Raw genomic sequence first — 25,936 nt, forward strand, 5'->3', positions numbered from 1 at the left:
TTTTGACTGCTTTTGCTAACAGTGCCCACAGTAGAATAAATGACAATGATCAGGAAGTGCAAATGCAATGCATTTAATGATTCCAGTGCCCACTTTCATGCTTGCTTGCTGCTTTGATTTCTTTTAGTACTTCATTATAAGCAAGGTCACTGATGCTTTTGTACACATGTAGGCAAACTGATACGTTTTTCTGCTTTTCATTCTGGTTTGGGAATTTCAATAGATTCTTTTTGTTCCCTTGTCTGTTCTCAGTTGCTGTGTCTTCATCTCTGGTCATACACAGCACTTGCTGTATCTCTGTTCATATTAGCTAATTAATTGTGATTACAGTTCTGTAAGAACTTGAATGTTGTTGTTTCTGTATTTAAAGGGCAGAAAATAAAGCAGAAGGTTAAAACATTTGACCAAAATACCAGCATATCTGCACTGAAGAGATCTCTGTTGCTAGCAAAACATACATCATGTTGCTTTTTAAGTTAGTCAGGTGGCCTTGTGGCCACAGAATGACTGCACAAAGAAGGGGAGATTCAGCTAGTGGTATGGATATCCTGTATGGAAAGTGAGTCAGTGCAATCTTGATACACAGCAAATGAGCAACACTGATCAGAACTGGGTTTCAGATGGCTTGGACAGTGATTGTGTAGCTCCAAATATATTTGGTAGTTAACAGAAGGCTGTCAAGCCTGTGACTGAGGAGTGGTTTTAGGGGGTGTCAGCTGATCTAAGTAGTAATTTGTCTCATTTGTGCTAAATTGCTGGCAATTCCTTCTAATTGTAGATGCTGTTTGAAGACTTCATTTTTTTAAAGTGAGGAAATGGCAGAGGTGCTGTAATTGATGGAAGCCCCAGAGGACAGAGCTATGACCAAGCAACTCAAGAACAATGTGTGTTGTTGAGAGCATCCTAAATTTTCCCTGTTGTATCTCCTATTTTACTGTGTACTTACCAGAGGGCAGATGACCCACATGTGGGTTTAATCTGTGTTATTCACCAAGCAGTGTGTAAGGAAATGTTTGGCTCCTTAAAATCCTTGTCCACACTTTTAGGATCTTCTGGAAGTTGATTTATTCACAGCAGCATCAAGCCTGAACGAAATACAGAAGTGACATGGCAAACTGACAGTATCTTACCGTGGAGCTTTTCCATGCTTTGCTTTCCTCCTTTGCTGTTCACTTGAGGGCAGAACTGGGGTAAAGAAATCATTTTTGTTCGCTTCTGAAAGGTTACAGTAATAAAGAAACTCTTGTTAACATCAGAGTGTATGGCAGGCAAGAGTTTTCACAGTCTGGCATTGTTTATTTTACCAGCAATTTGGAACCTTCTGCACTCTTAAAATATTGGCAAGAAAATATTGAACTGTTAACTATTCTGTGGCATGTGTGTGTTTGAAGCCCTGGGGAGGAGGAGTGCTTGGGGAAATCGGGTTTTTCTCGGCTTATGATTGAAACCAGAAGGTGCAGAATATTGGTACAAGGTGAAAGTAATGTGACTTCAAATTAGAATCTTACCCAAATATGGAACTGATGGGAGAATGTCAAACAGGTCACATATGAGCAGGGCTGTGCTGGGAAGTTCTGATGGGGCAAACAGGAATGAGCCAGTCTGCTACAAAAATACATTTGAAAGTACATAGTAAGAGGATTTGAATTTGTCCTGGACTTGATTGCTGGATAAAGGCTGGATAAAGCAGTGCTAGGATTAGGCTTGTTAGTTGTTTAGTAATTGTCACTCCATTTTGAAATAAACTCTTGGGGTTTTTTTTGTGGAGAGTGTTTTAGGACAGCAGATGGGTGACTTCCAAAGGTCCCTTCCAACCCTACTGTTCTATGATTCTGTGACTTTTTCTTCCCATTCAGTAGAAACGTATTCTAGTTTCAAATACTTGGAGAAAGAATGTTGGTTTATGATGGTTTTTCCCCTAGGGGAGAATGATGTGTTTGGTATGAGCAGGAGCATTCTTGCTCGTATTTCTATGTAAAATGTGGCCTCTTCCCATGAGGTTACTAAAAGCCATGGTAAAGGCAGCAATTTCTTTTAATTGCACCAGCATATTTCAGGTGAAATTCTTATCAAGTCAGCAAAGCAACCTGATGACTGGTACCCAGGATGATCTAAGGGACTGGAGCTGTCTTTCTGCAAGTCAGGGCAGGAGGAGATACAGAGACAGGAGAGATACCAGTCAGTGTCTGCAAAAAACAGCAACAAATTGAACAAAGCTGAACACAGTCAGAAGTCATTGAGATGAAAATACAGGGTACTATTTCTAGCAGAATTGTGTGTCAGTGTTTCTTCTTGAGCGTTCTCTGGGCGACCACTAACAAGGAATATGAGTGTTACATGAGAACCATCATGTTTAGTATCTGCTAACAGAAATCCTCTGTGAATGTGCAGTCCTTTTTTACCCCTTTCATGTTTTTTTCTCTTTAGTGTCCTGTGGCAATAACTTCTGCAACTTAATTGTGTTGTATGAGAACAGACTTTTATTTTTAGGGATTATTTGATCATTTCATCAGCTGTTTTTCTACATCTGTTTAATGAGAAACAGTGAGCAGTAATTCCTTGTTTACCTGCCCAATACAAATTGTGATTTTACCTCTCCATCATCTTCCTCCTTGCTTCTTCCTGAGTATAATGAGTGTTTCATTTTATATCTAATCTCAGAATCACAGAGTCTCAAGGGCTGGAGGGGACCTGCAAAGCTCATCCAGTGCAACCCCCCTGCCAGAGCAGCAGCACCTAGAGCAGGGCACACAGGAACTCATCCAGCTGGGTTGAATGTCTCCAGAGAAGGAGCCTCCACAGCCCATCTGGGCAGCCCCTGCCAGGGCTCCCTCACCTCAACAGGGAAGGAATTCTTCCTTGTGTCTCTTTGGAACCTCTTCTGTTGCAGCTTGTGCCCGTTGCCCCTTGTCCTGTCCCTGGCCATCCCTGAGCACAGCCTGGCTCCAGCCTCCTCACACCCACCCTTGATGGATTTGTGACATGAATGAGCTCACCCCTCAGTCTCCTCCAAGCTGCAGAGCCCCAGCTCCCTCAGCCTTTCATCACCTTGGTCTTTTCTGTGTGTTTCCCATTTCTTTTAGATGTGTTCTGAGATGAAAAGGTGATGAGTCTGTGCAGCATTTTGTGTGCGAGCACACTATGGGTTTATGGCAGAAGAGGCTTCTCCTTTTGTTCCATGTTCCTTTCATAGTAATTCCTAAAATTCGTCTTTTTCTTCACTGTTGAATAGGTTTATTTATTTATTTTTAGGTTTCTTCACAAAATCCCTTTCAGATCCACTTCTGGAACTGCAGCTGCTAGACATGTGATATAAATGTTATTCTTGTCTAGCACCTACTGCTGGTGCCTTTGCCAGCATTGAGTGTGACTGGTCATGGTTCTCTGTTAATGTTGTTTTCATTTATTGCTCTATTTCCTACTAATCTGTACTTCCCTGCTACTTTTCAATACTTTTGTGGCTCTGCAGCCCTGTTACTGTTATCTATCATTTTTCATTGAGTTTAGTTCTCTGTGATTCCAGGGATTCTGTTGCTCTTGACTTTTGTGAAGTTGTCTGAAGCCTTCTTCTATGAGCAGATCATATCACATGGAATATGATGGACTCAGAATCACAAGTGCTGTGAGAATGTGATGGAGCAATGTGTATTCACTGTCTTATCAGGTGGAAAAAATGGGCCACCAGATGGAACTTACCAGGAGACAGCTTAGAAGAAGCAAACAGGAGGTAGTGGTTCTCACTGAGGGTAGTAGACCAGGATGCTTCCTGCTGAAGCATGTTGTACATGCAGAAAGTTTGCTGGACAAGTTGCTTGACGTAGAGGCCTTTAAAAGGTCACTGTGTAAATGAATACCATGGGTTGAGAACTGAGCTGAAGTTGGTTGGGAGACTTGTTGGAGAAGGCATGTATCAGCTTGTAGTCTGTTTACTTTTCTCCATGTTTCTGGCTACTCTTGAAGTTAAGGTCCTGTTTGGTGGCCCCTAGGTCTGATCCACTTGTGTGGATCTTGTGTCTGGTTCTTTCAGACCATCACTGAGGTCTGAGGAAAGAGGCTGAGTTTTACAGGGTCTCTGGAAGTGCTCTCAGTGAATGTCTACCTTAATAATTTATTTACCTTTACTACTGTCTTCCCCAGGTGCCCTCTTTAAACTCAGTTCTTTCAATTTATCAGACTGAATTCTTGGTTCTTGTGTTCAGGAACACATTGGTGATCAGTTTTAGGCTTTTAATAAGTAGTTTTTCAAAAGAGGCATTGTGAGAAAACCCCTCTGCAACTGCTTCCCCTGACACAGGATCAGAACACCGAGCCAGCCCCCAGAGATTCGCCCTCTTCCGTCATCTTTCTGTTGAGAAGTTGTCAATGAGCTCTGGCAGCTGCTTACTACAGAGAAAAAGGAATTCAGAATAACCCCCTGGAGATTTGTACTGTGATCTGCTCTGCATCTTTAACTGCTACCATGGCAGAGTTTCCAAATTAATGGACGGCAAGATAGAAACTCACCTCATTTTCTTGATACTGGACAGCTCGGGGGTCACCATCTGTTCTCACTGAAATCCATAGGTACTGTTGTAAACTTGCTTTTCTGTGTCTGCTGGAAATAAACATGCTCTGAGGAGTATTATTAATTATCATGCAATTGTTGTGAAGGTACCAGAGCATGTGAAAGTCTTCTGCCTAATTGGTGTGTTTTTGTGGATTGACGATTTGTGCAGGAACTGGGCCTGAAGCCATCCAACATTTGGCTTTTGTCTGGGTTGATGCAATATTGAAGTTGGTTGGTTGATTTTTAATTATAAAATTTGCTATTTTATCAGGAAAAAACAGTATTTTAAAGTATGTGGGGGCTTGCAGCTGTAGCTAATTACAACCAGTAAGGTTGGTTGGAGACAACGTACCAGAATGGTTAATAAAAGACTTGAATGAATTGATTGGAAAAATAACTTCTGCAATATCTTTGTCATTTCACAACTGTGTGAGAATGCCTGAAAGAACTGACCTTTTTGACCTCTTGCTTTTTAATCTGTTTTATGAATTTAACCTGTTTGATCATAGAATCACAGAATGGTGGGGGTTGGAAGGGACCTTTAGAGATCATCCAGTCTAACTCCCCTGCAGAAGCAGGGTCACCTAGATCAGGTCACACAGGAACGTGTCCAGGTGGGACTTGAAGCCCTCCAAGGAAGGAGCCTCCACACCTCCCTGGGCAGCCTGGGCCAGGGCTCCCTCACTCAAACACTGAAACAGTTTGTCCTTATGTTTAAGTGGAACTGTTTGTGTTCCAGCTTCATCCCATCACCCCTTGTCCTGTTACTATCTACTATAGAAAAGAGGGATGTCCCAACCTCCTGACACCCACCCTTTAGATATTTATAAATGTTAATAAGATCCCCCCTCAGTCTCCTCTTCTCCAGGCTGAGCAGCCCCAGGTCCCGCAGCCTTTCCTCATGAGGCAGATGCTCCAGTCCCCTGATCATCTTGGTGTCTCTGCACTGGCCTCTCTCCAGCAGTTCCCTGTCCCTCTGGAGCTGGGGAGCCCAGAACTGGACACAGGACTCCAGATGAGGCCTGAGCAGGGCAGAGCAGAGGGGGAGCAGAACCTCCCTTGCCCTGCTGCCCACACTCTTCTTGCTGCCCCCAGGCTGCCATTGGCTTCTTGCCCACGAGGGCACGTTGCTGCTCATGGTCAGTTTATTGTCACCCAGCACTCCCAGGTCTGTGTCTGCAGAGCTGCTCTCCAGCAGGTCACCCCCAGCCTGTCCTGGTGCAGCCTGGTTTCTTCCCAGCTGCAGGACTCTGCCCTTGCCCTTGTTGAACCTCGTGAGGTTCCTCTCTGCCCAACTCTCCAGCGGGTCGAGATCCTGCTGAATGGCAGCACAGCCCCTGGGGAATCAGCCAGTGCTCCCAGTTTGGTGATCCTAGCTACAGTTTCAGTCATTTTCAAAATTAGTGTCCTAGAAGCAATATGCAGCTTTTGGGAGGAAATAGGAGGGGGCTGTGTGCAGGTTTTCCCATTCAGTGTCACAGATGTTTATTAAAAGGGCAGCAAACACGTAAAAAGCCCAAATACACGTGGTTATGTATTATTTATAACCAATGTAACTATGTGTTATAGTCATTCTTTCCAAATGCAACTTGAGAGAAGGTGCCTAAGAAAGTCTATATGTTTGAAGAGTGACTTTTTTTTTAATTGGTAAAGATTTGCTGTGTGTCTCCTTCAGGAACTTCTGCTGGTGTTGAATGCTCCAGCAATCTGGAGTGTCAATGGGAGTCCATTGACATTTATGGCAGTGTGGCTAGCACAAGTCCCCAGAGCAGGCTCAGTCATAACTACAAAAGTGTGCTCATACCTGTGTAACTTGCTTTGCACAAGAGATGGATTAATTTTTACTGTAGCACCATTAAAACACTGCTTTGCTATTACAATTTTGACCACTCCAGGAGTGCAACAATGATGTAGTAATCAGCACACCTAGTGTAAACATTACCTTAAAGAGCCTAATCTTAGTTTGGAAAGATGACTGTGCTGACACACCTACTGTGTACATGCACAGGAGCAGCTACTTTGTGCAGAAGAGGCTTTTTATTCTAGCAGGAATGGTATAATGCAAACGAGAGGGTTGAAACTTCAGCCAGAAAATTCAGATGTGAAATGAGATACACATGTTTAACTGTGAGGGTGATATGCTTTAGCCAAACACAACTTACTGAGCTTAACACAGAGGAGACTCAGTGAAATGTAATGGTCTGTGATACACTGAGGGTTAAAGTCTATGAGCTAATCATTTTGTCTGTCTGAAACCTCTTCATAAAAATATCTATTTCAACCATAACTTGTGGCCTAAAGAGAGGAATTGCTGCCTGGAATCCAATGAGCAGCCTTTGGAGAAGTGTCCCTTAAGGCTTTATAGTCTATGGGTGGATGAATGTGTTAAAGTAGCTTAAGGATGCAACACATCCTGACAAAAGCCATAACAGAGAAGAACTGTTAAAGTGCTTTGAAATAGTGTAGCCCATGGCTGAGTCAGCTTTGTCTGCTCTGGCATTTGGTGTGGCCTGTCGGGAGCACTTTGGTTGAGAGAAGCCGTTGAGGATCCATTGTCTCTGCTCCAGAGGGCTGATCTGTTCCATGCACAGGTTCTAGGCTGCTCCTGGGGTCTGAGTGCCTCTAGGTACAGCACATTAGAGCACCTTTTCCAGTTTGAGTGTCTTGAGTGTTCCATGCAGTGTAAACCAAAGCATGGCAGGTGGGGATGAGGAGGACATTCATTATGAAAAGATGATCTGGATCCAACCAAAGCCATTCATATGGACTAATCCTAGAACAGCTTTCACTTCAAAACCTGGCTGGAGGCTTGGTGTTTTTATCCATGTCCAGCAAATACAATAAGGCAGCGTGCTCTTACTCCCCTAGAGATTTTGTTAGGATACCAAAGCCTAACTGAGGCGTGGTGTTGAACCTTGATAGAGCTGCAGGCCTCACCTTCGCTCTGCAGTGACGTGTATCGAACTCACTGAGGCTGGACATGAGCCTTCTTTCTGCCATATCATAGAATCATATAATCACAGAATGGTAGGGGTTGGAAGGGACCTTTAGAGATAATCTAGTCCACCTCCCCTGCAGAAGCAGGTTCACCTAGATCAGGTCACACAGGAACGTGTCCAGGTGGGTCTTGAAGCCCTCCAAGGAAGGAGCCTCCACACCTCCCTGGGCAGCCTGGGCCAGGGCTCCCTCACTCCAACACTGAAACAGCTTTTCCTTATGTTTAACTGGAACTGTTTGTGTTCCAGCTTCATCCCATCACCCCTTGTCCTGTTGCCAGATACTATAGAAAAGAGGGATGTCCCAACCTCCTGACACCCACCCTTTAGATATTTATAAATGTTAATGAGCTCCCCCCTCAGTCTCCTCTTCTCCAGACTGAACAGCCCCAGGTCCTGCAGGCTTTCCTCACAAGGAAGATGCTCCAGTCCCCTGATCATCTTGGTGTCCCTGCACTGGCCTCTCTCCAGCAGTTCCCTGTCCCTCTGCAGCTGGGGAGCCCAGAACTGGACACAGGACTCCAGCTGAGGCCTCAGCAGGGCAGAGCAGAGGGGCAGCAGAACCTCCCTTGCCCTGCTGCCCACACTCTTCTTGCTGCCCCCAGGCTGCCATTGGCTTCTTGCCCACGAGGCCACGTTGCTGCTCATGGGCAGTTTATTCTCACCCAGCACTCCCAGGTCTGTGTCTGCAGAGCTGCTCTCCAGCAGGTCACCCCCAGCCTGTCCTGGTGCAGGGGGTTGTTCCTTCCCAGCTGCAGGACTCTGCCCTTGTCCTTGTTGAACCTCAGGAGGTTTCTCTCTGCCCAACTCTCAGCCTGTCCTGATGTCACTGAATGGCAGCACAGCCCCTGGGGAATCAACCAGTGCTCCCAGTTTGGTGCCAGCAGGGAACTTGCTGAGGGTCGCTCTGTGCCCTCACCCAGGTGGTTGATGAAGATGTTGAACAATATAATAATGCAAAGGCACTAGCTGTATGCTGTGGTAGAATGTGGGCTCATGGAATCTTTCAGTGAAAAGTTGTGATGTGTAGTGTTACATTTCTGGTTTTTAAAGGTCTTGTAAGTGTGAGAGATGCACCCAAACTCTGTTCCTTGCTTTGAACTGAGGTAGTCCTGCGTGTCATTTCAGGCAATTCATACTGCAGTGGGCTGTTTCAAAGGAGGCAAAGGGGCTAAGTCCCTACAAGAGCTCCAGATGTTACTGATTTTTGCTTGTATTAGTAGCATTTACTCACTTGGAATTGTCTAGCAGTTTTTCTCCCTAATAACACACTGTGGAAGAGTCAGCAGAATCACGAGCAGCCAGCCCATGAAAGCTGCCTGTGGTAGGAACACGTACGAGCTGAAAAAGGAAACGTTTCCAACAAACACTCCTTTAGATTTACTGTTTCTTCTTCTTTATCAAAAGAAGGAGGGTTTTTTCCTGCAGTGTTTGTACTTCACCAATGCCAGTTGTGACTGCTCTATTCCTTTAATTGTAATTTTACTGCCTAAGATACTGCTCCATCCCCAAAGTGATATTTTATGTTTTAAACTGTTTGTTTTGTAGGATGTATTTATTGCCTTGTTTGTTTAACTTGGTTATCTCCTTCATCAAATCTATTTCTTGCTAACTTAAAGCTGCTGCTCTTTGTTTTTAGTATAGAAAGCTGCTTCCCCAGGGATGCATAGTCCAGGACTTGTCTCTGTAATGGGGCTATTTGTTTTCTTTGCCCCATGCAGTTGCCTGCTGTAACATTTGTAGTATGTGTTAAGTAATCCTTGAGGTAACATTTTTATTATGTCATAAAAAGTGCGTGGCAAATATATAATAACTCATGGAATTTGTTTGTTTAAAATGGAAGGATAATTTATTGAGTGTGTTACATGAAACCTGTTCCCCCTTATTAGAGCTGTAGAAGTGCAGCTTATTTAGAAGTATGTTCTATTGAGAAAAGCCACGATCTCTGACATGCACAGAAAGTTTGAGCATGGTTGGGTAGAAATGACATCATAGTTTATGTACTCAATAAAAGTTTAATTAAGTCATTACAGAAGTTGCAGTCATCATTTAACCCTCTGATTTCTTAGGTTGAGTTCTTTTTTTAAACATCCAGTAACAGCCAGTCTCCAAACCTTGATAGGCTGTAAAATATGTGCATGAATTTTAATAGTTGATGTTAATGGAAAAATAGGAGTAACTGACATAAAAGGAATTTTCCTTCTGTTTGCACTGTGTGCACTTCTATAAAAGCCAACAGAGGCAAAAAGATAGTGGCTTAATGGGAGAATACTGAACTGGAGATGTTTGCTCCTGTGGGAACAACTAATTCATCTTTCGATAGAAAAGCTGTTGCATGATTACTCATGTGAGCACTCCTGAGGGTACTGAGGAAATGTTGGGAAGTGTGGTTCTCACTGTCCTGGGTGTGACAAGCTGTGTGTGAAGGACAGCAGTGCTGGTATCTCACACTGTATTGCCCTTTGCAGTTTTGTGTTTGTAAAACCTGTCTCGGAGATGCAGCCTCATGCAGAGTGTTCTGCTGGGGTGCAGGCGTGAAGGGAGAGATGCAGCCTGATGCAGAGTGTTCTGCTGGGGTGCAGGTGTGAAGGGAGAGATGCAGCCTGATGCAGAGTGTTCTGCTGGGGTGCAGGTGTGAAGGGAGAGATGCAGCCTGATGCAGAGTGTTCTGCTGGGGTGCAGGCGTGAAGGGAGAGATGCAGCCTGATGCAGAGTGTTCTGCTGGGATGCAGGTGTGAAGGGAGAGATGCAGCCTCGTGCAGAGTGTTCTGCTGGGATGCAGGTGTGAAGGGAGAGATGCAGCCTCGTGCAGAGTGTTCTGCTGGGGTGCAGGTGTGAAGGGAGAGATGCAGCCTGATGCAGAGTGTTCTGCTGGGGTGCAGGTGTGAAGGGAGAGATGCAGCCTCGTGCAGAGTGTTCTGCTGGGGTGCAGGTGTGAAGGGAGAGATGCAGCCTGATGCAGAGTGTTCTGCTGGGGTGCAGGCGTGAAGGGAGAGATGCAGCCTCGTGCAGAGTGTTCTGCTGGGGTGCAGGCGTGAAGGGAGAGATGCAGCCTCGTGCAGAGTGTTCTGCTGGGGTGCAGGTGTGAAGGGAGAGATGCAGCCTGATGCAGAGTGTTCTGCTGGGGTGCAGGTGTGAAGGGAGAGATGCAGCCTGATGCAGAGTGTTCTGCTGGGGTGCAGGTGTGAAGGGAGAGATGCAGCCTGATGCAGTGTTCTGCTGGGGTGCAGGTGTGAAGGGAGAGATGCAGCCTGATGCAGAGTGTTCTGCTGGGGTGCAGGTGTGAAGGGAGAGATGCAGCCTGATGCAGAGTGTTCTGCTGGGGTGCAGGTGTGAAGGGAGAGATGCAGCCTCGTGCAGAGTGTTCTGCTGGGGTGCAGGTGTGAAGGGAGAGATGCAGCCTGATGCAGAGTGTTCTGCTGGGGTGCAGGTGTGAAGGGAGAGATGCAGCCTGATGCAGAGTGTTCTGCTGGGGTGCAGGTGTGAAGGGAGAGATGCAGCCTGATGCAGAGTGTTCTGCTGGGGTGCAGGTGTGAAGGGAGAGATGCAGCCTGATGCAGAGTGTTCTGCTGGGGTGCAGGTGTGAAGGGAGAGATGCAGCCTCGTGCAGAGTGTTCTGCTGGGGTGCAGGTGTGAAGGGAGAGATGCAGCCTGATGCAGAGTGTTCTGCTGGGGTGCAGGTGTGAAGGGAGAGATGCAGCCTGATGCAGAGTGTTCTGCTGGGGTGCAGGTGTGAAGGGAGAGATGCAGCCTGATGCAGAGTGTTCTGCTGGGGTGCAGGTGTGAAGGGAGAGATGCAGCCTGATGCAGAGTGTTCTGCTGGGGTGCAGGCGTGAAGGGAGAGATGCAGCCTGATGCAGAGTGTTCTGCTGGGGTGCAGGCGTGAAGGGAGAGATACAGCCTCGTGCAGAGTGTTCTGCTGGGGTGCAGGTGTGAAGGGAGAGATGCAGCCTGATGCAGAGTGTTCTGCTGGGGTGCAGGTGTGAAGGGAGAGATGCAGCCTGATGCAGTGTTCTGCTGGGGTGCAGGTGTGAAGGGAGAGATGCAGCCTGATGCAGAGTGTTCTGCTGGGGTGCAGGTGTGAAGGGAGAGATGCAGCCTGATGCAGTGTTCTGCTGGGGTGCAGGTGTGAAGGGAGAGATGCAGCCTGATGCAGAGTGTTCTGCTGGGGTGCAGGTGTGAAGGGAGAGATGCAGCCTGATGCAGAGTGTTCTGCTGGGGTGCAGGTGTGAAGGGAGAGATGCAGCCTGATGCAGTGTTCTGCTGGGGTGCAGGTGTGAAGGGAGAGATGCAGCCTGATGCAGAGTGTTCTGCTGGGGTGCAGGTGTGAAGGGAGAGATGCAGCCTGATGCAGTGTTCTGCTGGGGTGCAGGTGTGAAGGGAGAGATGAAGCCTGATGCAGAGTGTTCTGCTGGGGTGCAGGTGTGAAGGGAGAGATGCAGCCTCGTGCAGAGTGTTCTGCTGGGGTGCAGGTGTGAAGGGAGAGATGCAGCCTCATGCAGAGTGTTCTGCTGGGGTGCAGGTGTGAGGGGAGAGATACAGCCTCGTGCAGAGTGTTCTGCTGGGGTGCAGGCGTGAAGGGAGAGATGCAGCCTGATGCAGAGTGTTCTGCTGGGGTGCAGGTGTGAAGGGAGAGATGCAGCCTGATGCAGAGTGTTCTGCTGGGGTGCAGGTGTGAAGAGAGAGATGCAGCCTGATGCAGAGTGTTCTGCTGGGGTGCAGGTGTGAAGGGAGAGATGCAGCCTCGTGCAGAGTGTTCTGCTGGGATGCAGGTGTGAAGGGAGAGATGCAGCCTCGTGCAGAGTGTTCTGCTGGGGTGCAGGTGTGAAGGGAGAGATACAGCCTCGTGCAGAGTGTTCTGCTGGGGTGCAGGTGTGAAGGGAGAGATGCAGCCTGATGCAGTGTTCTGCTGGGGTGCAGGTGTGAAGGGAGAGATGCAGCCTCGTGCAGAGTGTTCTGCTGGGGTGCAGGTGTGAAGGGAGAGATGCAGCCTGATGCAGAGTGTTCTGCTGGGGTGCAGGCGTGAAGGGAGAGATGCAGCCTCGTGCAGAGTGTTCTGCTGGGGTGCAGGCGTGAAGGGAGAGATGCAGCCTCGTGCAGAGTGTTCTGCTGGGGTGCAGGTGTGAAGGGAGAGATGCAGCCTGATGCAGAGTGTTCTGCTGGGGTGCAGGTGTGAAGGGAGAGATGCAGCCTGATGCAGAGTGTTCTGCTGGGGTGCAGGTGTGAAGGGAGAGATGCAGCCTGATGCAGTGTTCTGCTGGGGTGCAGGTGTGAAGGGAGAGATGCAGCCTGATGCAGAGTGTTCTGCTGGGGTGCAGGTGTGAAGGGAGAGATGCAGCCTGATGCAGTGTTCTGCTGGGGTGCAGGTGTGAAGGGAGAGATGCAGCCTGATGCAGAGTGTTCTGCTGGGGTGCAGGTGTGAAGGGAGAGATGCAGCCTGATGCAGAGTGTTCTGCTGGGGTGCAGGTGTGAAGGGAGAGATGCAGCCTGATGCAGTGTTCTGCTGGGGTGCAGGTGTGAAGGGAGAGATGCAGCCTGATGCAGAGTGTTCTGCTGGGGTGCAGGTGTGAAGGGAGAGATGCAGCCTGATGCAGTGTTCTGCTGGGGTGCAGGTGTGAAGGGAGAGATGAAGCCTGATGCAGAGTGTTCTGCTGGGGTGCAGGTGTGAAGGGAGAGATGCAGCCTCGTGCAGAGTGTTCTGCTGGGGTGCAGGTGTGAAGGGAGAGATGCAGCCTCATGCAGAGTGTTCTGCTGGGGTGCAGGTGTGAGGGGAGAGATACAGCCTCGTGCAGAGTGTTCTGCTGGGGTGCAGGCGTGAAGGGAGAGATGCAGCCTGATGCAGAGTGTTCTGCTGGGGTGCAGGTGTGAAGGGAGAGATGCAGCCTGATGCAGAGTGTTCTGCTGGGGTGCAGGTGTGAAGAGAGAGATGCAGCCTGATGCAGAGTGTTCTGCTGGGGTGCAGGTGTGAAGGGAGAGATGCAGCCTCGTGCAGAGTGTTCTGCTGGGATGCAGGTGTGAAGGGAGAGATGCAGCCTCGTGCAGAGTGTTCTGCTGGGGTGCAGGTGTGAAGGGAGAGATACAGCCTCGTGCAGAGTGTTCTGCTGGGGTGCAGGTGTGAAGGGAGAGATGCAGCCTGATGCAGTGTTCTGCTGGGGTGCAGGTGTGAAGGGAGAGATGCAGCCTCGTGCAGAGTGTTCTGCTGGGGTGCAGGTGTGAAGGGAGAGATGCAGCCTGATGCAGAGTGTTCTGCTGGGGTGCAGGCGTGAAGGGAGAGATGCAGCCTCGTGCAGAGTGTTCTGCTGGGGTGCAGGCGTGAAGGGAGAGATGCAGCCTCGTGCAGAGTGTTCTGCTGGGGTGCAGGTGTGAAGGGAGAGATGCAGCCTGATGCAGAGTGTTCTGCTGGGGTGCAGGTGTGAAGGGAGAGATGCAGCCTGATGCAGAGTGTTCTGCTGGGGTGCAGGTGTGAAGGGAGAGATGCAGCCTGATGCAGTGTTCTGCTGGGGTGCAGGTGTGAAGGGAGAGATGCAGCCTGATGCAGAGTGTTCTGCTGGGGTGCAGGTGTGAAGGGAGAGATGCAGCCTGATGCAGAGTGTTCTGCTGGGGTGCAGGTGTGAAGGGAGAGATGCAGCCTCGTGCAGAGTGTTCTGCTGGGGTGCAGGTGTGAAGGGAGAGATGCAGCCTGATGCAGAGTGTTCTGCTGGGGTGCAGGTGTGAAGGGAGAGATGCAGCCTGATGCAGAGTGTTCTGCTGGGGTGCAGGTGTGAAGGGAGAGATGCAGCCTGATGCAGAGTGTTCTGCTGGGGTGCAGGTGTGAAGGGAGAGATGCAGCCTGATGCAGAGTGTTCTGCTGGGGTGCAGGTGTGAAGGGAGAGATGCAGCCTCGTGCAGAGTGTTCTGCTGGGGTGCAGGTGTGAAGGGAGAGATGCAGCCTGATGCAGAGTGTTCTGCTGGGGTGCAGGTGTGAAGGGAGAGATGCAGCCTCATGCAGAGTGTTCTGCTGGGGTGCAGGTGTGAAGGGAGAGATGCAGCCTGATGCAGAGTGTTCTGCTGGGGTGCAGGTGTGAAGGGAGAGATGCAGCCTGATGCAGTGTTCTGCTGGGGTGCAGGTGTGAAGGGAGAGATGCAGCCTGATGCAGAGTGTTCTGCTGGGGTGCAGGTGTGAAGGGAGAGATGCAGCCTCGTGCAGAGTGTTCTGCTGGGGTGCAGGTGTGAAGGGAGAGATACAGCCTCGTGCAGAGTGTTCTGCTGGGGTGCAGGTGTGAAGGGAGAGATACAGCCTCGTGCAGAGTGTTCTGCTGGGGTGCAGGTGTGAAGGGAGAGATGCAGCCTGATGCAGAGTGTTCTGCTGGGGTGCAGGTGTGAAGGGAGAGATGCAGCCTGATGCAGAGTGTTCTGCTGGGGTGCAGGTGTGAAGGGAGAGATACAGCCTGATGCAGAGTGTTCTGCTGGGGTGCAGGTGTGAAGGGAGAGATGCAGCCTCGTGCAGAGTGTTCTGCTGGGGTGCAGGTGTGAAGGGAGAGATGCAGCCTGATGCAGAGTGTTCTGCTGGGGTGCAGGTGTGAAGGGAGAGATACAGCCTCGTGCAGAGTGTTCTGCTGGGGTGCAGGCGTGAAGGGAGAGATGCAGCCTGATGCAGAGTGTTCTGCTGGGGTGCAGGCGTGAAGGGAGAGATGCAGCCTCGTGCAGAGTGTTCTGCTGGGGTGCAGGTGTGAAGGGAGAGATGCAGCCTCGTGCAGAGTGTTCTGCTGGGGTGCAGGTGTGAAGGGAGAGATGCAGCCTCGTGCAGAGTGTTCTGCTGGGGTGCAGGTGTGAAGGGAGAGATGCAGCCTCATGCAGAGTGTTCTGCTGGGGTGCAGGTGTGAAGGGAGAGATACAGCCTCGTGCAGAGTGTTCTGCTGGGGTGCAGGTGTGAAGGGAGAGATGCAGCCTCGTGCAGAGTGTTCTGCTGGGGTGCAGGTGTGAAGGGAGAGATGCAGCCTGATGCAGAGTGTTCTGCTGGGGTGCAGGTGTGAAGGGAGAGATGCAGCCTCGTGCAGAGTGTTCTGCTGGGGTGCAGGTGTGAAGGGAGAGATGCAGCCTGATGCAGAGTGTTCTGCTGGGGTGCAGGCGTGAAGGGAGAGATGTAGCCTCGTGCAGAGTGTTCTGCTGGGGTGCAGGCGTGAAGGGAGAGATGCAGCCTCGTGCAGAGTGTTCTGCTGGGGTGCAGGTGTGAAGGGAGAGATGCAGCCTGATGCAGAGTGTTCTGCTGGGGTGCAGGTGTGAAGGGAGAGATGCAGCCTGATGCAGAGTGTTCTGCTGGGGTGCAGGTGTGAAGGGAGAGATGCAGCCTGATGCAGTGTTCTGCTGGGGTGCAGGTGTGAAGGGAGAGATGCAGCCTGATGCAGAGTGTTCTGCTGGGGTGCAGGTGTGAAGGGAGAGATGCAGCCTGATGCAGAGTGTTCTGCTGGGGTGCAGGTGTGAAGGGAGAGATGCAGCCTCGTGCAGAGTGTTCTGCTGGGGTGCAGGTGTGAAGGGAGAGATGCAGCCTGATGCAGAGTGTTCTGCTGGGGTGCAGGTGTGAAGGGAGAGATGCAGCCTGATGCAGAGTGTTCTGCTGGGGTGCAGGTGTGAAGGGAGAGATGCAGCCTGATGCAGAGTGTTCTGCTGGGGTGCAGGTGTGAAGGGAGAGATGCAGCCTGATGCAGAGTGTTCTGCTGGGGTGCAGGTGTGAAGGGAGAGATGCAGCCTCGTGCAGAGTGTTCTGCTGGGGTGCAGGTGTGAAGGGAGAGATGCAGCCTGATGCAGAGTGTTCTGCTGGGGTGCAGGCGTGAAGGGAGAGATGCAGCCTGATGCAGAGTGTTCTGCTGGGATGCAGGTGTGAAGGGAGAGATGCAGCCTCGTGCAGAGTGTTCTGCTGGGGTGCAGGTGTGAAGGGAGAGATGCAGCCTGATGCAGAGTGTTCTGCTGGGGTGCAGGCGTGAAGGGAGAGATGCAGCCTGATGCAGAGTGTTCTGCTGGGGTGCAGGTGTGAAGGGAGAGATGCAGCCTCATGCAGAGTGTTCTGCTGGGGTGCAGGTGTGAAGGGAGAGATGCAGCCTCGTGCAGAGTGTTCTGCTGGGGTGGAGGTGTGAAGGGAGAGATGCAGCCTGATGCAGAGTGTTCTGCTGGGGTGCAGGCGTGAAGGGAGAGATGCAGCCTGATGCAGAGTGTTCTGCTGGGGTGCAGGCGTGAAGGGAGAGATACAGCCTCGTGCAGAGTGTTCTGCTGGGGTGCAGGTGTGAAGGGAGAGATGCAGCCTGATGCAGAGTGTTCTGCTGGGGTGCAGGTGTGAAGGGAGAGATGCAGCCTGATGCAGTGTTCTGCTGGGGTGCAGGTGTGAAGGGAGAGATGCAGCCTGATGCAGAGTGTTCTGCTGGGGTGCAGGTGTGAAGGGAGAGATGCAGCCTGATGCAGTGTTCTGCTGGGGTGCAGGTGTGAAGGGAGAGATGCAGCCTGATGCAGAGTGTTCTGCTGGGGTGCAGGTGTGAAGGGAGAGATGCAGCCTCGTGCAGAGTGTTCTGCTGGGGTGCAGGTGTGAAGGGAGAGATACAGCCTCGTGCAGAGTGTTCTGCTGGGGTGCAGGTGTGAAGGGAGAGATACAGCCTCGTGCAGAGTGTTCTGCTGGGGTGCAGGTGTGAAGGGAGAGATGCAGCCTGATGCAGAGTGTTCTGCTGGGGTGCAGGTGTGAAGGGAGAGATGCAGCCTGATGCAGAGTGTTCTGCTGGGGTGCAGGCGTGAAGGGAGAGATGCAGCCTGATGCAGAGTGTTCTGCTGGGGTGCAGGTGTGAAGGGAGAGATACAGCCTCGTGCAGAGTGTTCTGCTGGGGTGCAGGCGTGAAGGGAGAGATGCAGCCTGATGCAGAGTGTTCTGCTGGGGTGCAGGCGTGAAGGGAGAGATGCAGCCTGATGCAGAGTGTTCTGCTGGGGTGCAGGTGTGAAGGGAGAGATGCAGCCTGATGCAGTGTTCTGCTGGGGTGCAGGTGTGAAGGGAGAGATGCAGCCTCGTGCAGAGTGTTCTGCTGGGGTGCAGGTGTGAAGGGAGAGATGCAGCCTCGTGCAGAGTGTTCTGCTGGGGTGGAGGTGTGAAGGGAGAGATGCAGCCTCGTGCAGAGTGTTCTGCTGGGGTGCAGGTGTGAAGGGAGAGATGCAGCCTGATGCAGTGTTCTGCTGGGGTGCAGGTGTGAAGGGAGAGATGCAGCCTCATGCAGAGTGTTCTGCTGGGGTGCAGGTGTGAAGGGAGAGATGCAGCCTGATGCAGAGTGTTCTGCTGGGGTGCAGGTGTGAAGGGAGAGATGCAGCCTGATGCAGAGTGTTCTGCTGGGGTGCAGGTGTGAAGGGAACTGTCCTTACCAATACAACTTGAGTTGCAACTTATGTGAGATCTGCAGCAAAGAAGTGCTCAGTATCTCTCTGAGAGTCAATACAACAAAGAGGCTTTACCAGTTAAAGTGTGCTTTAGCACCCAGGAGAGAAACTGTTTATTAAATCGTTTTGTTGATAGCAGTAAAAAATGCAGGCAAAAGGGACAGAGAGTTTCTAGGAGGGAGCTGCATGCAAGGTGCTTCAGCCATCCCTCTGGACCTAGCAGTTATCTCTCTCAGTTCCATCTTAAGGTCACATGGGGTCAGTTCTGCAAGTCAATGGGTGCCTTAGGCCAATCCAGCAAATGCTGAAGCAACTATTAATAAGTCTGAACTTCTAGTGAGATGCTGGAGAAACAGAATTCATGTGATTCCTGAATGAGAAAGTCAATAGTGGTGACTAAGTCAGGAGTGGTGGTAGGGATGGTGCTTCTGTCTTCAGCATTACAGTACTTTCACTGTAATAGCACGTCCTGCTCTGGAGTCTTTGCTTTAGAAAACAAGCTGAAAAACCTCTGAGCTTCTAAAAGATTAGTGTGAATGAATCAAGGTCTGGAAAACCTGCCTAATTGTTAAAACACAGAGGAGTCTTCATTATCTTGGCCTCTGCTGCCACGGAAAGGACAGCCTTGCCTTTCCTCTTTCCCCAGCTGGGTTTGTTTCTCTGCTGGTGTACTATGTCAGTGCTGTTGGCTGAGGATTTTTCTGCCACTTGTATTTTCTGAGTAGCACTGTCACTTGTGTACAGAGTTAACAGAGCTGTATTGAAGGTTGTTCTGAAATGTTCCACTGCACTGACATGGTTACAGCCAAATCCCAGCTGCTGTGGGCCAAGGCGCTGTTGCTTCTTTGCCTGCTCGGAGTGAAACTGATGCCATCTTCTCATCACCTCCTCCTTAGAGCTTATATAGATGTTTCTCTGGTTTATTTTTCAGATTAATTCTGTTGTTCTAAAGGAAGATTTGAGAAGTATGGTGGAAAATTTCTATGCAGCTCTATTTGGATACGATGAGGTAAGAGGGATGTTTTTAGAGACTATGCAAGAACAAGTAGACCATCTAATTCATGGACACATCATTCTTCAGATGGAGAAACCATTTGCCATACCATTTGGAGAAATGTTGTTTGGAGGTGGACTTCTTAGTTATTGCAATTATCTTATTCCTTGACTTAAAGTGCTTTTAAGAGAAAGAATGCACACAGTGTATTCATGTAAACCATGGCACACGGATGATGGTACAAATTGTTCTTTGTACCATTTCACCATCCCTGCTTGACTACCAGTAAATCATTTGCTCCCTCTGAATCCTATTGTACTCAACTATACCTTGAAAGTGAAGAGAGTACTTATCAGGAGCCTGTGTGAGAGGGTGTGTGTAGGAAGTGTCATACTTGTAGGAAGAATCTAATAATACTGGGAGGCAGAAACACCACTGTGCAGGAGTGTCTGCAGGACTGGCCAGAAGGAAATACAGTTACATCACCTCTTTTCATAGGGTGGGTTTTTTCCCCACTGGCTGTTGCTCTTCAGATGCTTTTTATTCACATGGTGGATATCACCTGTGTATTTTTTGCACAGTGGTTTGCATTATTGATACCTTGTAAACACAGACTTCAAAGGGAATCTTGTGACTTAGTGTTATGGATGCAAGTCTTTAAACTAGCTTGAAGTATAACTGGAATGTGGTGGTTAGCCAGGTGTCCATCACTCCCCCTCCCAAACTGCACAGGAGAGAGAGAAATATGACAAATGGCTTGTGAGCTGAGCTAAGGACGGAGAGATCACTCAGCAATGAGTGTCATGGGCAGAACAGACTCAACTTGGGGAGAAAAAGGTTTGATTTGTTAAAGAAACAATAAGAGCAGGGAGATGAGAAATAAAACTGTCTTAAAAACACCTCCCCCCACCCCTCCCTCTGCCCAGGACTCTCCTTCCTTCCCCCCAGCAGCGCAGGGGATGGGGATGGGGGTTGTGGTCAGTTCATCACAGATGGACTTTGCTGCTGCTGCTGCTCAGGGAGAGGCCTCCTCACACTTCCCTCTGCTGCACTGTGGGGTCCCTCCCACGGGAGACAGTCCCTCCCCAACTGCTCCAGCGTGGCTCCTTCCCACGGGCTGCAGCTCCTCACCAACTGCTCCAGCCTGGGGCCTGCCATGGGGCAGCTCCTCACCAACTGCTCCAGCCTGGGGCCTGCCATGGGGCAGCTCCTCACCAACTGCTCCAGCCTGGGGCCTGCCATGGGGCAGCTCCTCACCAACTGCTCCAGCCTGGGGCCTGCCATGGGGCAGCTCCTCACCAACTGCTCCAGCCTGGGGCCTGCCATGGGGCAGCTCCTCACACCCTGCCCCAGCGGGGGTCACCCACAGGAGAACAGTCCCTCAGGGACAGGCTGCTCCAGCCTGGGGCCCTCACAGGGTCACAAGCCCTGACAGCAAAGCTGCTCTGGCCTGGGCTCCTCTCTCCCCACGGGCTCCCAGGTGCTGCCAGGAGCTGGCTCCAGGATGAGCTTCCCACGCAGTCACAGCCTCCCTCAGGCACCCACCCGCTGCGGCCTGGGCTCCTGCACGGGCTGCCCGTGGGTCTGTGCTTCCCTCTGCTCCATGGGCTGCAGGGGCACAGCTGCCTCACCATGGGCCTCACCACAGGGCACAGGGCAGCCTTTTTAGTGCCTAAGCACCCTCCTTCTCCACTGGCCTTGGTGTCTGCACAGATGTTTTCCCATTCTCCCTCCCTGTTGCTGCTGCGGTTCAGCAACTGCCCAACAGCTTCTTCTCCTTCTCAAACATGTTAATCACAGAGCTGTTACCTCCAGCACTCACTGGCCAGGCCTGGGTCAGGTGCAGGGTCCAGCTTAGAACTGAGTGGCCCCAACCCTGTGAGCTACAGGGGAAGCTTCTGGCAACTCTTTGTTTAAAGAAGCCACCCCTGTAGCCACCTCTGCTACTAAAACTGGCCCAGGCAAAGCCACTACACCAGAATGTGTCCATCTTTTGTTTCTTTTATGATAGAGCCACAGAACCAGAGAATGCTTTTCTTTGCTGACACTCTTTTTGGAAAATAAAAGTCAAGTTACACTACAGACAAGTGCTGACCTTTTGTGTTTTTAACTGAGTATTTTGAAGTCCTCTCTTGCCTCTGGAAAACGAGTCAGCAGAAGACAGGAGTTGTGAGACTCTGGTGATAACAGCACAATCAAAAGCAGGACAATGCAGGCCAAAAAAAGGCTCATGGATGTGATTCTTGTGTAAGCCAACTGTAATGTTAGATTGAACAGGAAAAATCTGGCTGGTTCTTGATGAGGAGTTTTCTCTCTCTCATTTAGAATGAAAAATAGAAAAGCAAAGCAAAATAGCAAGGTCCTGACTGCATTTCTGTAACATGCTATTAAATATCCTTTTTGTTCTCCAAGTGCCATGGGCTGCACTCAGCTGTGTGAGGCAGGCCTGGCTGCTCTGAGGCCAGAGGTGTATGGTACAGACTCTGTAGCATAGAAATGCAGTTATTGGCTCCTACATTAGGAATACCCTGACCCAGTTTTTGCAAATTAATATACCAGAATGTTTGTCCCAGGCTGCTCTGTGTATTAATTTAAGGCCAGAGTTGTTCTGTCATTCTGGCAAAGAGTGAAGTGGATGTCTTTTGGTGCAAACAGCCCGGAGCAGCTGCAGGCTGTGAGACGTTACTATTGCCAGTTGCCAAGCAGTGTAATGTGGTTGCCTTGTTTTCAGACCCTTGTCCTTCAGACCCCTGGCAGTTTTTAATCCCCTTCTGTACTTACTTTAGGGAATCTTGTCTGATGATCGTGTTCTGGCAGCAGCTCTTTGGAGGAACCTTTTTAACAGGAGCTGTGAGGACCCTCGGCACCTGGAGTTACTTGTGGAGTACGTGCGCAAACAGGTAGGCTGCAGCTCCCAGGGCCACTCTCCTCACTCCCTTCTCTAGAACACTAAATGGGTTTTGGATTGTTTGCATACTGGGTAGCACAATTCTCCATGTAAATGTAACTGATTTTTATATACAGTGTTTATTTTTAAGGAGAAAAATGTAAAAATAGGAAATCTGGCTGATACTTCACAGTGTCACAGCATGGGGGGGGTTGGAAGGGACCTGTAGAGCTCATCCAGTCCAACCCCCTGCAGAAGCAGCTCCCACCTAGATCAGGTCACACAGGAATGTGTCCTGGTGAGTCTTGAAGCCCTCCAAGGAAGGAGCCTCCACACCTCCCTGAGCAGCCTGGGCCAGGGCTCCCTCACTGAAACACTGAAACAGTTTGTCCTTATGTTTAACTGGAACTGTTTGTGTTCCAGCTTCATCCCATCACCCCTTGTCCTGTTGCTAGATCCATCAAAAAAATGGGTGTCCTAACCTTGTGACACCCACCAGTGAGATATTTGTAACTATTAATGAGATCTCCCCTTAGACTCCTCTTCTCCAGACTGAACAGCCCCAGGTCCTGCAGCCTTTCCTCACAAGGAAGATGCTCCAGTCCCCTGATCATCTTGGTGGCCCTGCACTGGCCTCTCTCCAGCAGTTCCCTGTCCCTCTGCAGCTGGGGAGCCCAGAACTGGACACAGGACTCCAGATGAGGCCTCAGCAGGGCAGAGTAGAGAGGGAGAAGAATCTGCTCTCTGCCTGCTGCCCACACTCTTCTTGCTGCCCCCAGGCTGCCATTGGCTTCTTGCCCACGAGGCCACGTTGCTGCTCATGGTCAGTTTATTCTCACCCAGCACTCCCAGGTCTGTGTCTGCAGAGCTGCTCTCCAGCAGGTCACCCCCAGCCTGTCCTGGTGCAGGGAGTTGTTTCTTCCCAGCTGCAGGACTCTGCCCTTGTCCTTGTTGAACCTCAGGAGGTTCCTCTCTGCCCAACTCTCAGCCTGTCCTGATGTCACTGAATGGCAGCACAGCCCCTGGGGAATCAGCCAGTGCTCCCAGTTTGGTGCCAGCAGGGAACTTGCTGAGGTTCCCTCTGTGCCCTCACTCAGGTGGTTGATGAAGATGTTGAACAAGACTGACTGCAGAACCCATCCCTGTGGAACTCCACTGCCACAGGCCTCCAGCTCCATTCTGTGCCATTGGTCACTTACTGCAGTTTGATGAAAAAATGACTGCAGAGAAATGCACAGAATATTGAAAGCACTCCTGCTTTATCTGGAGCTGTGTTATGTAGGAGCTTGAGAAAAATATGTCAGAAATGGGCTGCAACCTTGTTGTAGAATTACAGTGATGTAGCAGAGTTGAGAACCTTCATAATGGAACAGCACACAGAGCTTGACAGTCTGACAGTTGTTATGGGAAAGAAGTAAAAAGGTTTGTTTTCCAGCACTGTTTCTGTTTCATTCAGTTATGATCTGGAGGAAACAAAAGGAAGTAGTGTTTGTCCCCTCAAACCTTAGGTTTGTGAACCATGTTTCTATGAAACATTGGTAGGACACAGCCCAGGTGGGTACCAGAGACAACAGGAGCAGGAGAGGTTCTGGAAGAAGAGAGTGGGCTGTTGGACAGGGAACCTCCACAGCAGCATTCTCTGTGGTGTTTCCAATACTGTATTCAGGACCAGGTAGAGATTTGGAGATAGAGTATTTCAGTGTGTGTCTGAGAAGATGGCATGGGAAGTAAAAGGATGAAATTTGTACGGGACTGAGGACACTCAGGAATGGCAGAGGGCTTGTTGGGAGGGGACTGACTTGGTTTAATGCTTAAGGTTGCTGATGATTAACATTAGTGAGGCTGTAGGTGAGTTTAAAAGTGAGGCTTGGCAGGGAGCAAACATGTATAAAAAGTACAGACTTTAGGACTATTTGCTGCCAAGTAGGGATTTTATTGTACCTGTGTATATTCAGGCAAAGGACAGGACAGAAGCTCTCAGCAGCTGAACAGGGAACAGTGATCACACAGATAAATGTGGTGCATTGGGGAAGAATCAGACCAGCTTCTGTGAAGACATTTCTGTAGGCAGCTCTGAAGTGATGCACTTGAGGAAAGCAATCCCAGCTTTATGTAGATATTGATATATCTTGAACTCTAGTGCTGTTACCACACAGGAGCAAGATTCTAATTGTGTTGCCAATGAGGCAGCTCATTAGAGAAAGCAAAACAAAGACTCTTAACTCCTAAGGAAGGAATAGAGAATAAAATAGTGGTGTTGTAGCCCTGATCATGAACAACGTGTATGGTTTGGAACAGAAGAAGGCTCAGAGAAGAGCAGCAAGGACAAGTCCTGTGTTAGCAATGAGCAGCATCCCCTGCCTCAAACAGCTGAGGAGGGACATGAGGCAGCTCTGAATGAAGCTCAGCTTCATCTTCTTGAAGGAAAATGAAAGCTGAGCAAGGATGGGGCTGCTCACTGAGAGAAAAATGAGAGGACATAATTAATGTTGCTGCAGATGGTTTGGGATGTTACAATTCCAAAGGCACTGGCAGGCTGTATGGAAGTCTGCCCAGGGCTGTGAAATCCACAACAACCACTTCAGGCTTAAAATCTTGAGACTAACAAATTTTGAGAGGAAGGCAGAATAAGCAAAGAAAACAACATTGTGTGCATGCATTGCACTGAGCTCTTCCTGGGGAACCTGCTGTTGGTGACTGTCAGAAACAGGATATTGTGCTTGGAGCCCTGGTCCAGGCTGCCCAGGGAGGGTGAGGAGGCTCCTTCCTTGGAGGGCTTCAACACCCATCTGGACACGTTTCTGTGTGACCTGATGTAGGTGGGAGCTGCTTCTGCAGGGGATTGGGCTGGATGATCTCTACAGGTCCCTTCCAACCCCACCATGCTGTGATTCTATGATTAAGTGGCACTTTGGTCTGTCCCTCTGTGGCCCTTGGTGTGTTCCTTCCTCTGTTGAGAAACTCCTTGTCCAATTATCTTTGGTTTCCAGTCAGCATTGCTACAAGGTCTTCCCCACAATTTCTTGCTGATCCTGTCTGTAACAGTGGCTATTAGTAGATGGAACAGAAGAATATAGTAACAAGGCAAGCATGTGTACTGCTCCCCTGGTCAATTCTCCCAGCAATCTGCATTCACAGACTTCCTGGGACAGAGGTGCTGGGTTTGTCTTTTGCTGATCCTTGATGGACTTTTTTCCTTCCCCTGCTCTCTGTGTTGAGAATGTCTTCTCATGGCACCACGTTAACCTTGTGTTGTGGGACAAGAGGCTTCTCATTTTCCTTACATTGCACCTTAACATTTCATTTGATCCCAGTGTTTCTTATATTGTGAGAATGAGCATTCATTCCATGGTCATCTCCTGCAGCTCATGTGCTTCAATACTCTACATCTCAGGTGCTTCTGCTCCTTGGGCTTTTTCTGTAGTGAAAAGCCTTGGTCTGGGTGAAACCACTTTTCTGAGAGCATTCATTTAGATGGTTCTGCTGCCCCTCTGCTCTGCCCTGCTGAGGCCTCATCTGGAGTCCTGTGTCCAGTTCTGGGCTCCTCAGCTCCAGAGGGACAGGGAAGTGCTGGAGAGAGGCCAGTGCAGGGACACCAAGATGATCAGGGCACTGGGACTTGTGAGGAAAGACTGCGGGACCTGGGGCTGTTCAGCCTGGAAGAGACTGAGGGGGAGCTCATCAATAGTTACAAATATCTCACTGGTGGGTGTCAGGAGGTTGGGGCAGCACTTTTTTCCTGTTGTATCCAGCAACAGGACAAGGGGTGATGGGATGAAGCTGGAACACAAACAGTTCCAGTTAAACATAAGGAAAGGCTGTTTCAGTGTTGGAGTGAGGGAGCCCTGGCCCAGGCTGCCCAGGGAGGGGGTGGAGGCTCCTTCCTTGGAGGGCTTCAAGACCCACCAGGACACGTTCCTGTGTGACCTGATGTAGGTGGGAGCTGCTTCTGCAGGGGTTGGGCTGGATGAGCTCTACAGGTCCCTTTAACCCCCACCATGCTGTGACTCTATGATGACACTAGCAATGTGTCATCTGAATTAACTGATGGGAAGATCAGATGACTCACATTAGCTCTGTGTGGCTCCTCTTTGTCCCCTTGCCAGAGGAAGCACCAGCTCAGGTGTTTG

General features: G+C 49.9%; 1 protein-coding gene across 2 annotated transcripts in view; it reads left to right on the forward strand.

Moving 5' to 3' along the window:
• Positions 1-25,936, forward strand: part of LOC104558938 (ubiquinol-cytochrome-c reductase complex assembly factor 1) — a 61,055-nt gene that overhangs the window by 33,721 nt on the left and 1,398 nt on the right. For both annotated transcript variants that reach the window (XM_062009381.1, XM_062009382.1), the window contains exons 8-9: positions 18,857-18,934; positions 21,706-21,819. In XM_062009381.1, coding sequence (XP_061865365.1) covers positions 18,857-18,934; positions 21,706-21,819 — 192 coding nt within the window. The remainder of the gene's footprint in view (positions 1-18,856; positions 18,935-21,705; positions 21,820-25,936) is intronic.

Source organism: Colius striatus, chromosome 16 (genome assembly GCF_028858725.1).
Source record: "Colius striatus isolate bColStr4 chromosome 16, bColStr4.1.hap1, whole genome shotgun sequence".
NCBI lineage: Eukaryota > Metazoa > Chordata > Aves > Coliiformes > Coliidae > Colius > Colius striatus.